The following is a 12,132-nucleotide window of genomic DNA, read 5'->3' on the forward strand; positions in this document are numbered from 1 at the left end:
TGAGTGCGTGTGCCTGAAGGTAAGATCCCCCGTGCTGTAGCTAAGACCTGATGCAGCCAAATAAATACATTAAAGAAGAAGAGGCAGATCTTGCTATAATGGACTCAGGGATCAAACCCAGACAACCCGCATGAAAGGCAGATTCTTTACTGTTTGAGCCATTAGTGAATCCCCTTCTAAAAGTCAGGAAAATCGTCCCCTGTGATGAGCCCTCCATGCCCCTCATTTGTACTTCCATCTCATTGGCTAGAGTTACGTCACATGCCCATTCCTAAGCCAGTCTCTTGCAAGGCGAGAGATTTGCTGCCATGCCCTAGAGCCAGGAAAGAGCTCATTTTCCTCTGAAGCACTTCACAGTCTAACACATTGTTGTTAGAAAGGAAAAAAGTTTGGATTGGGCCAGTAGGGGTAGGCCACATGATGCAAGAACTGACACATTGGAAAAGACCCTGATGCTGGAAAAGATTGAAGGCAGGAGGAAAAGGGGATGACAGAGGATGAGATGGCCGGATGGCATCACCATCCATGGAGATGAGTTTGAGTAAACTCCAGGAGTTGGTGATGGACAGGGAGGCCTGGTGTGCTGTGATTCATGGGGTCGCAAAGAGTCAGACACGACTGAGCGACTGAAATGAACTGAGTAGGGGTGGGGGAGGCTACTGGCAAAACAACCAACAGGGTCTGCCATTGTTTTTATTATCCCATTTTAAAGACATGGATACTGAGACTCAGAAAGATCAAACTGATCAGCATCACATACTAGTAACCATAAAGTTAAAATTTCCAATCCGATTACTCTGGATCTAATTTGCTTGCTCTATTTGTAGGTCTCTCCGTGGACAGACCTAATTCTGCCCCATACTGTAACCTTGAGAAAGTGCCTTAGTCCCTCCAAATCTTTGTGTCACTGATAAACAGACACAATAGTTGTTGTTGTTCAGTCACTAAGTTGTGTCTGACTCTTTGTGACCCCTGTCAGGCTCTTCTGTCCATGGGATTCTCCAAGCAAGAATACTGAAGTGGGTTGCCATTTCCTCCTTCAGGGGATCTTCCCAATGCAGGGATCAAACCAGGATCTCCTGCACTGCAGGCAGATTCTTTACTGCTGAGTCTCTAGTGAAGCCCACGTCATGCTGCTGCTGCTAAGTCACTTCAGTCGTGTCCGACTCTGTGCGACCCCATAGACGGCATGAGGGTACTATAATTCAGACTTGGTTAGCAGGGATGTCTCAGCTCACCCTTCAAGGGAGGCTTAGTCACAGAAGCAGAAATAAGGAAATCATTCAACACAGCTTTTCTGAAACACAGTAAGTGGATGAGGGAGAAGGGGAGATGAGTCAACTGAAGTGGACAAGCCACTGGCCATTCTGAAGGGCATGCAGGTGGGGCGAGTCTAGTCATCCCTGGCACAGGAGTGATCAAGTGTAGCAGTGCTACTGATAACAAGTAGAAAGAGCCTGGTTTACAGAGCATTCTATGACCGAGATCCCTACATAAGCAGCCTGAAGCCTTGGGTCTGAGTAATGAACAGTCTGCTGCTGTTCACCTATAACCTGGTTTCCATAGCAATCCTAGTTTCTCCAGTAAGAAGGGAGAAGGAAGATGGTGCAATGTGGTGGGAAGAGTCCTGGAGTCAGAGTAAAGGAGATCTATTTTTAGCCCCATCTTGGATAAGCCATCTGCACCCACTGGGTCTCAGATTATTTGTTGGGTTCTGCAACAGACGATCTGGAAGGTTCCTCCCAGGTCTCTGGTGACCTAACAGATGCTGTCCACTGTTTCTTTCCATGAGTCTGAAAAGTGTTTTCTTAAAAGATGTCTCTTCTTGTTTTAGAATAGAAATGGTATAGCTTCTCGAAGGCAGAAGGGATAATGAAGAAAAACTGAGACAAGAAGGTCTAAAATTCAGCCACATTCTTGAAACTGAAAACTTGAGAGCTATTGTAGGAAAGTCGGATAAACATACAGGCATCTATAAATTCCCAGGATGTGATAAACAAGGGATCCTTAATGTCTGTCCTATTTGGTGGAGCAATTGCAGTTAACTTATCGGTGCCCGCAGGAAGGACTCAAGAAATGGTTGATTAACTTTACTATAACGACTAGGCAAAGAGCTTATCATAAGCTCCTTACATAGCTGATTATCAAAGGTTACTTGCAGTTCTAAAATCTGGACACATTTTGCACCCAAAGGACACTAATGGAGGCAATGAAACCTCTAAAGTAGTATGCATGAGGATCAGGTGAATCTGTGTTGGAATAATATCAATTCTGCTATTTACTGAGGGCATCACTGACTCGATGGACGTGAGTCTGAGCAAACTCCGGGAGACAGTGAAGGACAGGGAAGCCTGGTGTGCTGCCATCCATGGCATTGCAAAGAGTCAGACATGACTTGGTGACTGAACAATTTTCTATGGGGCTCCAGGCCAGTTTTTAATCTCCCAGGTGCTCTCCTCATTTACAAAGTGGAGAGAATTATAGTAGGTACCATACAGGTCTGTTCATTTAACAAATATTTTCTGAGTACTTTCTAGGCATCAGGGGTATAGTAACGAATAAGACATTTAAGACCCTGTCCTCATGGAAATTCTTTCTAGGTAGGAGAGAGACAACATTATTAAATAAGCCAGTAGGGACTTCCTTGGCAGTCCAGTGGCTAAGACTCCTCACTCCCAATGCCGAAGGGCCGGGGTTTGATCCCTGGTCAAGGTAAGTGACTGAAGGGAGGGGTGAGACAGCTCAGGGTGGCTTCACAGAGGAAATGTTTGTCAGGAGGGAGCAGTGATGCGAGGCTGGGGGAGAGCGGCCTTCCAGGCCTAGGGAACTATGGAGCCTCCACGGCAGCAACCAGCTGGCTGGGCTTTAGGAGCAGAAGGAAGGTGGACGTCCAAGACAGCCTGGAGCATGCAGAGAGTGTGAACTAAGTGGAGGGGAGCCGGCACTGTGCAGACCTGATCCACTTTATTCCAACAGCAGTGGGGAACCACCCACAGGCTATCAGCAGGAGCGAAGAGCCAGTGGCGGAAGCTGTAATGATGCCCCTGTTTCTGGGTGGAGAAGAGATTGCCAATGAGCAGGCCTGTTAGGAGAAACAGTCGTGAGTGAGCACTGACAAGGGTCAGCCAGTTGGAGGTGGTGGAGATGGAGAGAGGTAATCCAGGTTTAGGATATACTCTGGAGAGCCTGTGGATTAAATGAGGTCATCTATGTAAAACAACTTGCACAGAGCCGGACAGAAGGGGCTCCATCAGGTGCTTGGGTAGAGAACAGAATCTGGGACAGCAGGCCGGTCACAACTACCTAAGTCACAGAGGACTTTGGCAAATACTGAGGTCACAGAGCAGATTAGCAAGCTGGTTCGACCACTCTTTTTTTTTTTTTTAATTAGATTTTTAAAAATTAATTAATTTGGTTTTGACTTTGCTGGCTCTTTGCTGCTGCAAGGGGGGTTGCTCTAGTTGCAGCGAGCGAGGGCTGCAATCTAGTTGCGGTGTGTGGGCTTCTCGCCGTGGTGCTTTCTCTTGCTGCAGAGCACAAGCTCTAAGGGCATTGCTTCAGTAGCTGTGGCATGTGGGCTTAGCAGCTTTGCATGCAGCATGTGGGATCTTAGTTCCCAGAGCAGGGATCAAACCCATGTCCCTGCATTGGCAGGCAGATTCTTAACCACTGGACCACCAGGGAAGTCCCTCAACCACTCATTTTTTATGTGCCACTTGGGCAAGTCACATTGAGGACCTCAGTTTCCCCATTCAGAATAAGGAGTGGACCAGGTGATCCCTAAGGCAGCTGCCAGAGCTAACATCTTATGAGTCATTTTTATGGGATGTATCAGTCAGGGTTTGATTGAAGAAGCAGAGTCACTCTGAGTGAGGCAGAATCAAGAATTTATAATAAGCATCAGACCTTACAAAATGTGGAAGCCATTGGAGTACTCTGCAAAGGTACTGGATTGAAGGGACTGCGATCAACAAGGAAAGCTGAGCACAAAGTTTCGGAAGTCGAGGGCACATTGGAACTACGGGGACAAACTGGATCCTGTGTCTGTCTCGCTGCTGCTGCTGCTAAGTCGCTTCAGTAGTGTCCGACTCTGTGGGACCCCAGAGATGGCAGCCCACCAGGCTCCCCCGTCCCTGGGATTCTCCAGGCAAGAACACTGGAGTGATTGCCATTGCCTTCTCCGTGTCTGTCTCTAGCCACCTATAATCTTGAAGGTGCAGGTGACCTGCAGAAGCCCCAGCTCTCGGCCACAGAATTACTCACACCTGGCTCAGGACCCAGAGAAGCTGAAGGAGACAGGGCAGGTCTAGATGCCGCTCCAGCCAGCAAGTGAGCCAGCCGTCAGGGACAACGCACGTGAACTGCCACGGTGCCTGGTACCCAACACTGGCTTTCAGAGTATCAAGTGCGGCTTCACCTCCACCTTGCCAGTCTCGGGACAGTTTCTCTTGTGGCTAACCCCAATCTGGAATCATGCAGGGAAGGGAATTCAGGGAAATGTAGTTCTACTGTAGCTAAACGGACACAGTACCAGAGTCACTGTCTGTCAGCGTGGCAGTCATACACCTTCTTTAAACCATGTGTGTGTGCTTAGTTGCTCAGTCGTGTCCAACTCTTTGTGACCCCATGGACTGCAGCCCGCCAGGCTCCTCGTCCATGGGGATTCTCCAGGCAGGAATACTGCCTGGAGTGGGTAGCCCTGCTCTTCCTCAGGGAATCTTCCCAACCCAGGAACTGAACAGGGGTTTCCTGCATTGCAGGCAGATTCTTTGACAGCTGAGCTAAAGAATTCTAAAGACTGGTAAAATCATCCTTTGGGTGATAGTCATTCTTTCTCTAACAGTCACACTCTCCTTTGATATTTTGTCCCTTTACTTCTGCTTTGATTATATGATACTGAGTAACAAACCAACCTAAACCCATAGGTATTGTGACTGACTGTGTCCTTTCAAAATTCATATGTTGGTTTTTGCCATATAAATTAATTAAAAATAAATAAATAAAGGAAAAAAATTCATATGTTGAAACACCAGTCCCCGATATGTTTGTATTGGAAATGGGGATTTGGGGAGGTGATTAGGTCACGAGGGTGGGGTCTCAGGAATGGGATTAATGCCCTTATAAAAAAGACCCTGGAGAGTTCCCTTGTTCCTTCTGCTAAGTGTGCGTGCATGCTCAGTTGCTCAGTCATGTCTGACTTTTTGCTACCCCTTGGGCTCCAGCCCACCAAGCTACTCTGTCCATGGAATTCTCCAGGCAAGAATACTGAGTGGATTGCCATTTCCTACTCGAGGGGATCTTCCCAACCCAGGGATCGAACCCATGTCTCCTGCATCTCCTGCAACGGCAGGTGGATTCTATTCCACTGAGCCACCTGGGAAGTCCCTGCTATGTGAGAACACAGCAAAAAGGCAGACATCTATGAACCAGGAGGTGGGCCCCTTCCCACTGAATCTACTGGTTCCTTGATCTTGGACTTCTCAGCATCCAGAGCTGGGAGAAACAAATTTCTAAGACACCCAGTCTGTGGTATTTTGATACAGCAGCTCAAATGGACTAAGATAGGCATAAAACAATAGCCAACATGGGTTTTGTGTGTCAGGAATTTAGAAAGGGCACAGCAAGGATGGTTCGTCTATGCACCATAAGGTCTGGGCTGGGATGATTCAAACAGCTGGAAGTAGGAGAAGCTGGGGCCAGAGACCCCATTTCCAAGAGGGCATCTTCATTCACATTTCTGGCACATGGCCTGGGATGACTGAAGGACAGATCTGTCTGGGACTGTCTGCTCGAAAGCCCACAGGTGGCCTCTCCTGTATAGTGGTATCAAGGTAACTGGACATTACAAGGCTGCTCAGAGCTCTAAAATGAATTTCCCAGTAAATCAGGTAGAAACTGCATGGTTTCACGACTCAGCTCTGCAAGTCACCTAGTGCCACATCACGTTCTACTGGTTGAAGGATTCCAGATTCAAGGAAAAGGAACATACATTCTGCCCTTTAACAGGAACAATGTCAAAGAAACTAAGGCTGTGGTTTAAAACCACCATCTGTAACTCTGTCTAATCCAGGTCATGCTTATCCACAGCACATGGCTGGCTCGCCCTTTGGTAATATTTTAGCACCATTTTCATCCCTGTTCATTCCTCACCTGTATCAACTGACAAGTGATGCCTATGAGAATGTTATTACAGGTGACTTCTATTCCATGCTTCCCAAGGTTTCTTGGAAACTTACACATGCCTCACAGTTAAACTCACGTTCCAGCTTTTCTACAAATGTATCATTCTCAGGTGATCCCCTAAGTTATAACTCCTTGGCTTGCGATCCCTGCTTACTGCCTGTCCTGAAGCATGTGTGATTCCTAACGACTGACAATAATGAGATGTGTAGTCAACTAGCCAACGAACAGTGATAAGAAAATGTCTTGAGCTAATTTATGAAGTAGAGAAATAGGCTTCTGAATCAAATAACAATTTGGGCCAATACACTTTTCTACCTTTAAGGATTTAGGAATCGGCACAATAAAATAGAAAAGATAAACGATTGGTAAAACAACCAAGTTCAGAAGAGAGCTGAAAGCTGACTTGCAGGAGTGGCTTATACAATAGACTTGACCATCAATCTGGGACCAGCTAGGCTATATTTTGGAGAAGGAAATGGCAACCCACTCCAGTGTTCTTGCCTGGAGAATCCCAGGGACGGGGGAGCCTGGTGGGCTGCCGTCTATGGGGTCACACAGAGTTGGACACGACTGAAGCGACTTAGCAGCAGCAGGCTGTATTTTGGTGGTCATCTATATCCAGCACATAATGAAGGTTCTTTTTCTGAATAACTAGAGCACTTATAGCGTGAACATTCATTCATTTATCTAAGTATCTTGAGTGCTTTCTCTGGGTCAGGTGGTATTTTTCCTTTGCTGTCCAACAGCACAGTGGTGAAAAGGGCACAGCCTCAGAGGGTTTTAAGGAGAAGGAAAAGAATAAAACAAAACAAAAAAACTAAACTGTAATACAGTAAGGGAGCTCAAGAAAAAGCACTTAACTATAAACAATTTTGTTTCACTCTCAGTCTCGTGTCTTAATCTCCTCCTCCGTTACTGTATGCTCTTTGAAGGCAGGGGCCCCCTTTTAACTGCATTCCACTCAGTATCCAGCTCAGTGACATGTCCATAAATGTTTGCATTATGTGTTGCCTCCTGCAAAGGTTCTTGATTGCCCATCTGTGCATTAAACCATCACCACCACCCACCAACAGTGTCCTCTATAACACCTTATGCTTGGAAGGAGGAATAACCAGGCTTTGACTCCGTGACACCCTAGAGTTCTGTGGTGACTTGATTCTCATATATATTTATATGTAAGAATCTGCCTGCAATGCAGGAGACCTGGGTTTGATCCCTGGGTCGGGAAGATCCCCTGAAGAAGGAAATGGCAACCCACTCCAGTATTCTGGCCTGGAGAATCCCATGGACAGAGGAGCCTGGTGGGCTCCTCTGGAGCACTGGACACAACTGAGTGATTAACACTTTCACTTTACTTAACCCCTTGGGGCCTCTGATTTCTCAACTTTGAGCTAGATGAATCTTTCCTTCTGGTTTACTCAGTCTGCATGTTCTTGGGTGCAAGGGAAGATGCAGCATTCAGACTATACACGGAGGGATGGGGCAAGGCTTGCCCCCCTGCTCTGTGGTCCCACAGTAAATTCCCAATCCTTATGAGGTTTTAGTCACAGTGAATTTCTCCCTCAAAAACCAAACAGGATAATAATGAACCACTTTCTTACATTTTCTATCAAGACAGCTCTTTGTGAGTTTTAAATGTTCTGTCCAGATTCAAAGAAGCTGGTTTCTTCATGAGTGGTTGGAATAAGACTTTTCTTGGAAGCCACTGAATATGGATTAGTTGGATTGTTTCGCAGGAAATAAAAAGCAGGCTCTAGGGTGACTACTTCAGCACTTAATTGGGTTAGCAAAGAACTGCAAATGAGAGGTTTCCCTTAGGAGGGAAAGGATGTTTATGGGCCACCTCCCCCACCCCCTAGGTGGTGGATTTTAACCTAAACGTTAGTCTGCAAATGCAGCCTTTAATTTAGGAACCATTACAAGAATCTATTAGAGCAGAAAATGTCAGGTTGAAAAATTAACACATCACAGGAGTTAATTAGAACCCAGCCTCTCATTAGATGCAAATAGAGAGCCCTCCGACTGCCCAACAGCCTGCTGAAGTCATGTTTGTTGCTGCTCCAAAGTAGCTGCATCTTTGTTACTCAGGGAGTGGATGGAGGAAGCTGCCCAGGCACTCGGGCCAGAGCCACTAGGGACCCGTGGCCCATCCTTTAGGTTAGCAGGTCTATTCTCAAGACACTATCTTTGACTCTGCTCTTCCGCCTCCCAGGTGGCTCAGTGGTACAGAATCCGCCTACCAATGGAGAAGACGCAGGTTCAATCCCTGATCCAGTAAGAGTCCCTGGAGGAGGAAATGGCAACCCACTCCAATTTTCTTGCTTGAAAAATCCCACGAACAGTGGAGCCTGGTGGGCCATCGTCCATGAGGTCATAAAGAGTTGGCTACGACAGAGTGACTGAGAGACTGAGCAAGCACCTCTCTTGAACAGTACGTGTCACAGGGTGGATAGCCTTCTGCCTGGAACTCCCTTGGGGAAGCGTTTTCTGCAACAAAGACAAACATGCCATGCCTGTCACCAGGCGCAGATTGGCGACTGTGTAAACCACTCGGTGAGAGGGAGGCTCCAGGCCATTCAGACTTAGCTCTAAGTCGTGGGCTTTGTTTTCTTTCCACATTCAGACTGAAATGTGATTCCCCGGGCTTTCTTTTTTGGAAAATACCTGCGATGAGTTCCATGCTGGGAAAGAAAAGCTGTTGACAGGAAAAGCTTCTGACGGGCAAGCGGCTTTTTCAAGGGCTCTCAAAGGAGACAGTCGCATCAAGCAGGCCGAGGCAGAGATGGCAGGACTCTAGGAATGAGAGGTTCAGATCACAAAAGGGTTATCTGTAACCATGGATTAGGCAGAGTTTCAGGCAGCTTCCTCTGTGAACGCGGCGCCACGCACACAGACTTTCCGGCCGGCAGATACACATCTCCTCTGTCACTTACTGTGTGTTCTTGGGCAAACGGCTTACCCTCTCGGAACATCAGTTTGCTGAGGCTGTTGCGTGAACTAAATGCATGCAAAGTGTGTAACACCATATCTGGCGCAGGGTAAAGGTTCTACATGAATTATCTGTTATTGATTTGATAGTAGTATTCCTTCAGCCGACACAACGAGCTGCCTCTGTGTGCTAGGCTCTGTGCAGGGACAGCTCCTGCTTCTTGACCTCATAGAACCCACTGCTTAATAAACCGTGTATGCAAATCTTTGCTGCTAAGTCACTTCAGTCGTGTCCGACTCTGTGCGACCCCACAGATGGCAGCCCACCAGGCTCCCCCGTCCCTGGGATTCTCCAGGCAAGAACACTGGAGTGGGTTGCCATTTCCTTCTCCAATGCATGAAAGTGAAAAGTGAAAGTGAAGTCGCTCAGTTGTGTCCGACTCTTAGCAACCCCATGGACTGCAGCCTACCAGGCTCCTCTGTCCATGGGATTTTCCAGGCAATAGCACTGGAGTGGGTTGCCACTGCCTTCTAGCAAACCCCTCTGCCCTCCTTGCAAGTGCCCAAGAAGTGCCAACTGCACACAGCTCTGCTTTGCCGAGTAGCTCAGAATTCTACCTTTTGAGCAGCCCTTTAAATTCAGCTATTTCTACCTTCAATTTAGCCACAGTTCTCTCTGTGGGCACTTACACATGGAGTTACTGTTATCTGTTTATTGTCTCCTCCTCTGAGTTCCTACAAGGTGAGAACCATCTATACACTTGATTCACTCATCATTTATTCACCTCTGTAGGCCAATGGTCTCATGCATTACTCTGCAAAGATAAAGAGAAGATTCAACCCTACTGCTGAGTACATAGATTCCCAGCTGGGAACTTTTCTGGGGAAATAACCCTGCTCCCCCCCACTCCCACTTTTTTCATTTTTCAAAGGCCTCCCTTCAGCCTCTGTTTTCTCCCCTTCATTTTCTAACAATCACTTTGGTTCTGACCTCAGTTTCTTCATTTCTTTGAGGAACAAACAGAGTCTCCTTCCCTGGTAGGTTATGATGATGGCTGGAGACCATGCAGCTTCTATGTGCCTAACACAATTCTAGGCACAGAGCCAAATAGCAAAAAAAAAAAAAAAAAGTTGATTCCATTCTTGCCCTTACCCAGGACCGGTTGGTAGTATATACAAGGCATAACATGATTACCACATGAGTGGTACTGAGGTCCTTTCAACTTGCATCCAGCCTCTGCCATATGCTAGACTTACCTGAAATGGGAGGACATAAACACACATTAGAAGCTTGGTCCCTGTCACCAAGTTCTTGGAGAACTGTGGTAAGTGTTGGACAAAAAGATCTCAGGAAGAGAGCAGAAAGCTCTTAACCCAGATCCTTAGACCCGGGCTGCAGGAGATTTCCACAACATCAACAATAACCAAGTTATTTGGCACTTACGACGTGCCAGTCAGTGTGCACAACAATTTACACACATTATCTCATTTAAGTCAGAACAACTGCGTGGGGTAGATACGAACTTCCTTATCTTACAGGTGACCCATCTGAGGCTCTGCGAGGCACACTGGCAGTCCTGCAAGGACTAAATTGTTTAGGAATCCACCTGCTGAGGCTTTAGTGGAGACTGTGGGCTAACACCAAGCTCGGCCGAAGGAACGGAGGGTGGGGAGAGGGCTGGGAATGAGAGGGTAAAGCTGGATCAAAACACGGCTGGCGTGATCCCCAGGACCCCCGGAGAAGCAGAGAAAGTTGCAAAGAGATGCAGGAGGCAGGTGGGGGGGGTGGGGTGGGTGGATGCCCGGAAGGCTGGAGGAGGGCAGCCTTCCCGGTCCCCTCCCCACCCCGCCAGCACCTCCTGCACAGGTCAAGCTTCTCCCCTCCCGCCCTCTCGCCCTCCCAACCTTATTTAGAAACCGTGTCCCCGAGACAGGAAGGGCGGCGGGCCGAGAAGCACGGAGCGTCCCGGTCTCATTTCCTCTCGAATCCCCCTGTGGAATTTCATTTCGTACGGTGAGGAAATCGGAGCGCGAGGCCGTCGGCGGCTCCGGGGCGCCCCGCCTTCCCCGACTCTCGGCTGCAGGTCGGGCCGAGGCGGGGGGCGGGAGCGGGGCCGGGCTGCACGCCGGGCGGGTTGGGGGGCGCACGGAGCCGCGCGCCCGCGCCGTGCCAGGCGCAGGGCCCCGTGTTCGAAAAGCCTTATCGCTCTTATCTTCCCCAGTCTCTTTACGGGCGAGGACCCTGACACCGAGAGGCCGAGCAGTTTGCTCCGGGTCACACAGCCGGCAGTTTAAAAACCACGATTTCGTAAATAACCCGAATCCCGTGTTCTTTGTGTACGTTTCGCTGCCCGATGGGGAAGCGGCCAGGGGCCGAGGGGACAGCTGGAGGACAGCAAAAGGAGCCGGCAGGGTCTGGGGCCGCGCCTCCCCCCCCCTCGCCCCCACCCCCGCCCGGGGGAGAAGGGGCGCGCGGGCTCGGCTGGGAGAGCCGCGGCGGCCTCCGCGCCCGGCCCCAGAGCGCCGCGCACCGGGTGGGAGGGAGGCGAGCGCCAGGGAGCGGGGCGGGGAGCCCGGGGCGGCGGGGCGGGGCGCAGGGCGGGGCACGGGCTGGCGGCACGCGGCCACTGGAGAGGCGCGCCGTCCGTCGCGCGCCGGGCCCGCCCCCGCGAACCTACAGCGCCGCCTCGGGCTCGGGCGGCGGAGTGGCGCGGTGGCGCGGGGTGCTCGCGGGCTCGGCGGAGGCGCTGCGCGGACGTGGCCGGCGCCGTACCGGGGCTTGCCGCCCGTAGCCATTACCCCCGCAGGCCGTCCTTCGGCCCCGGCTCGCCGCGTCTAGTGCCCCCACGCAGTCGCGCGCAGCTGCGGGAGAACCGGCCGCTACTCCTCCACCCCGTCGTAGTCGCCCTTGGCGCCTTATCGCCCTCTCCCCGGAGCCGGGAGCAGCGCGGGCGGCCGGCGGCCCCGTGCAAACTGGGGGTGTCTGCTGGAGCAGCCCCCCGCGCCGCCGCCGCCGCCGCC

At 49.9% G+C, this 12,132-nt stretch overlaps 1 protein-coding gene across 1 annotated transcript; it reads left to right on the forward strand.

The window, feature by feature from the left end:
• Positions 1 to 4,310: 4,310 nt before the first annotated feature.
• Positions 4,311 to 11,950, forward strand: LOC133240929 (collagen alpha-1(I) chain-like). Its single transcript, XM_061405914.1, has 3 exons — positions 4,311 to 4,430; positions 11,026 to 11,125; positions 11,334 to 11,950. Exons 1-3 carry the CDS (start codon positions 4,311 to 4,313, stop codon positions 11,948 to 11,950), a joined length of 837 nt encoding a protein of 278 aa, XP_061261898.1.
• The last annotated feature ends 182 nt before the right edge of the window (positions 11,951 to 12,132 follow it).

This window comes from Bos javanicus, chromosome 29 (genome assembly GCF_032452875.1).
Source record: "Bos javanicus breed banteng chromosome 29, ARS-OSU_banteng_1.0, whole genome shotgun sequence".
Lineage (NCBI taxonomy): Eukaryota > Metazoa > Chordata > Mammalia > Artiodactyla > Bovidae > Bos > Bos javanicus.

Bases quoted from the DNA above. Each gene is read 5' to 3' on its own strand.
- LOC133240929 (XM_061405914.1), top strand. From the start codon at position 4,311: ATGCCGCTCCAGCCAGCAAGTGAGCCAGCCGTCAGGGACAACGCACGT. The intron at 4,431-11,025 runs GTCTCGGGACAG...AACCTTATTTAG, and splicing joins GCTTCACCTCCACCTTGCCA to AAACCGTGTCCCCGAGACAG. The intron at 11,126-11,333 runs GTGAGGAAATCG...TATCTTCCCCAG, and splicing joins GTGGAATTTCATTTCGTACG to TCTCTTTACGGGCGAGGACC.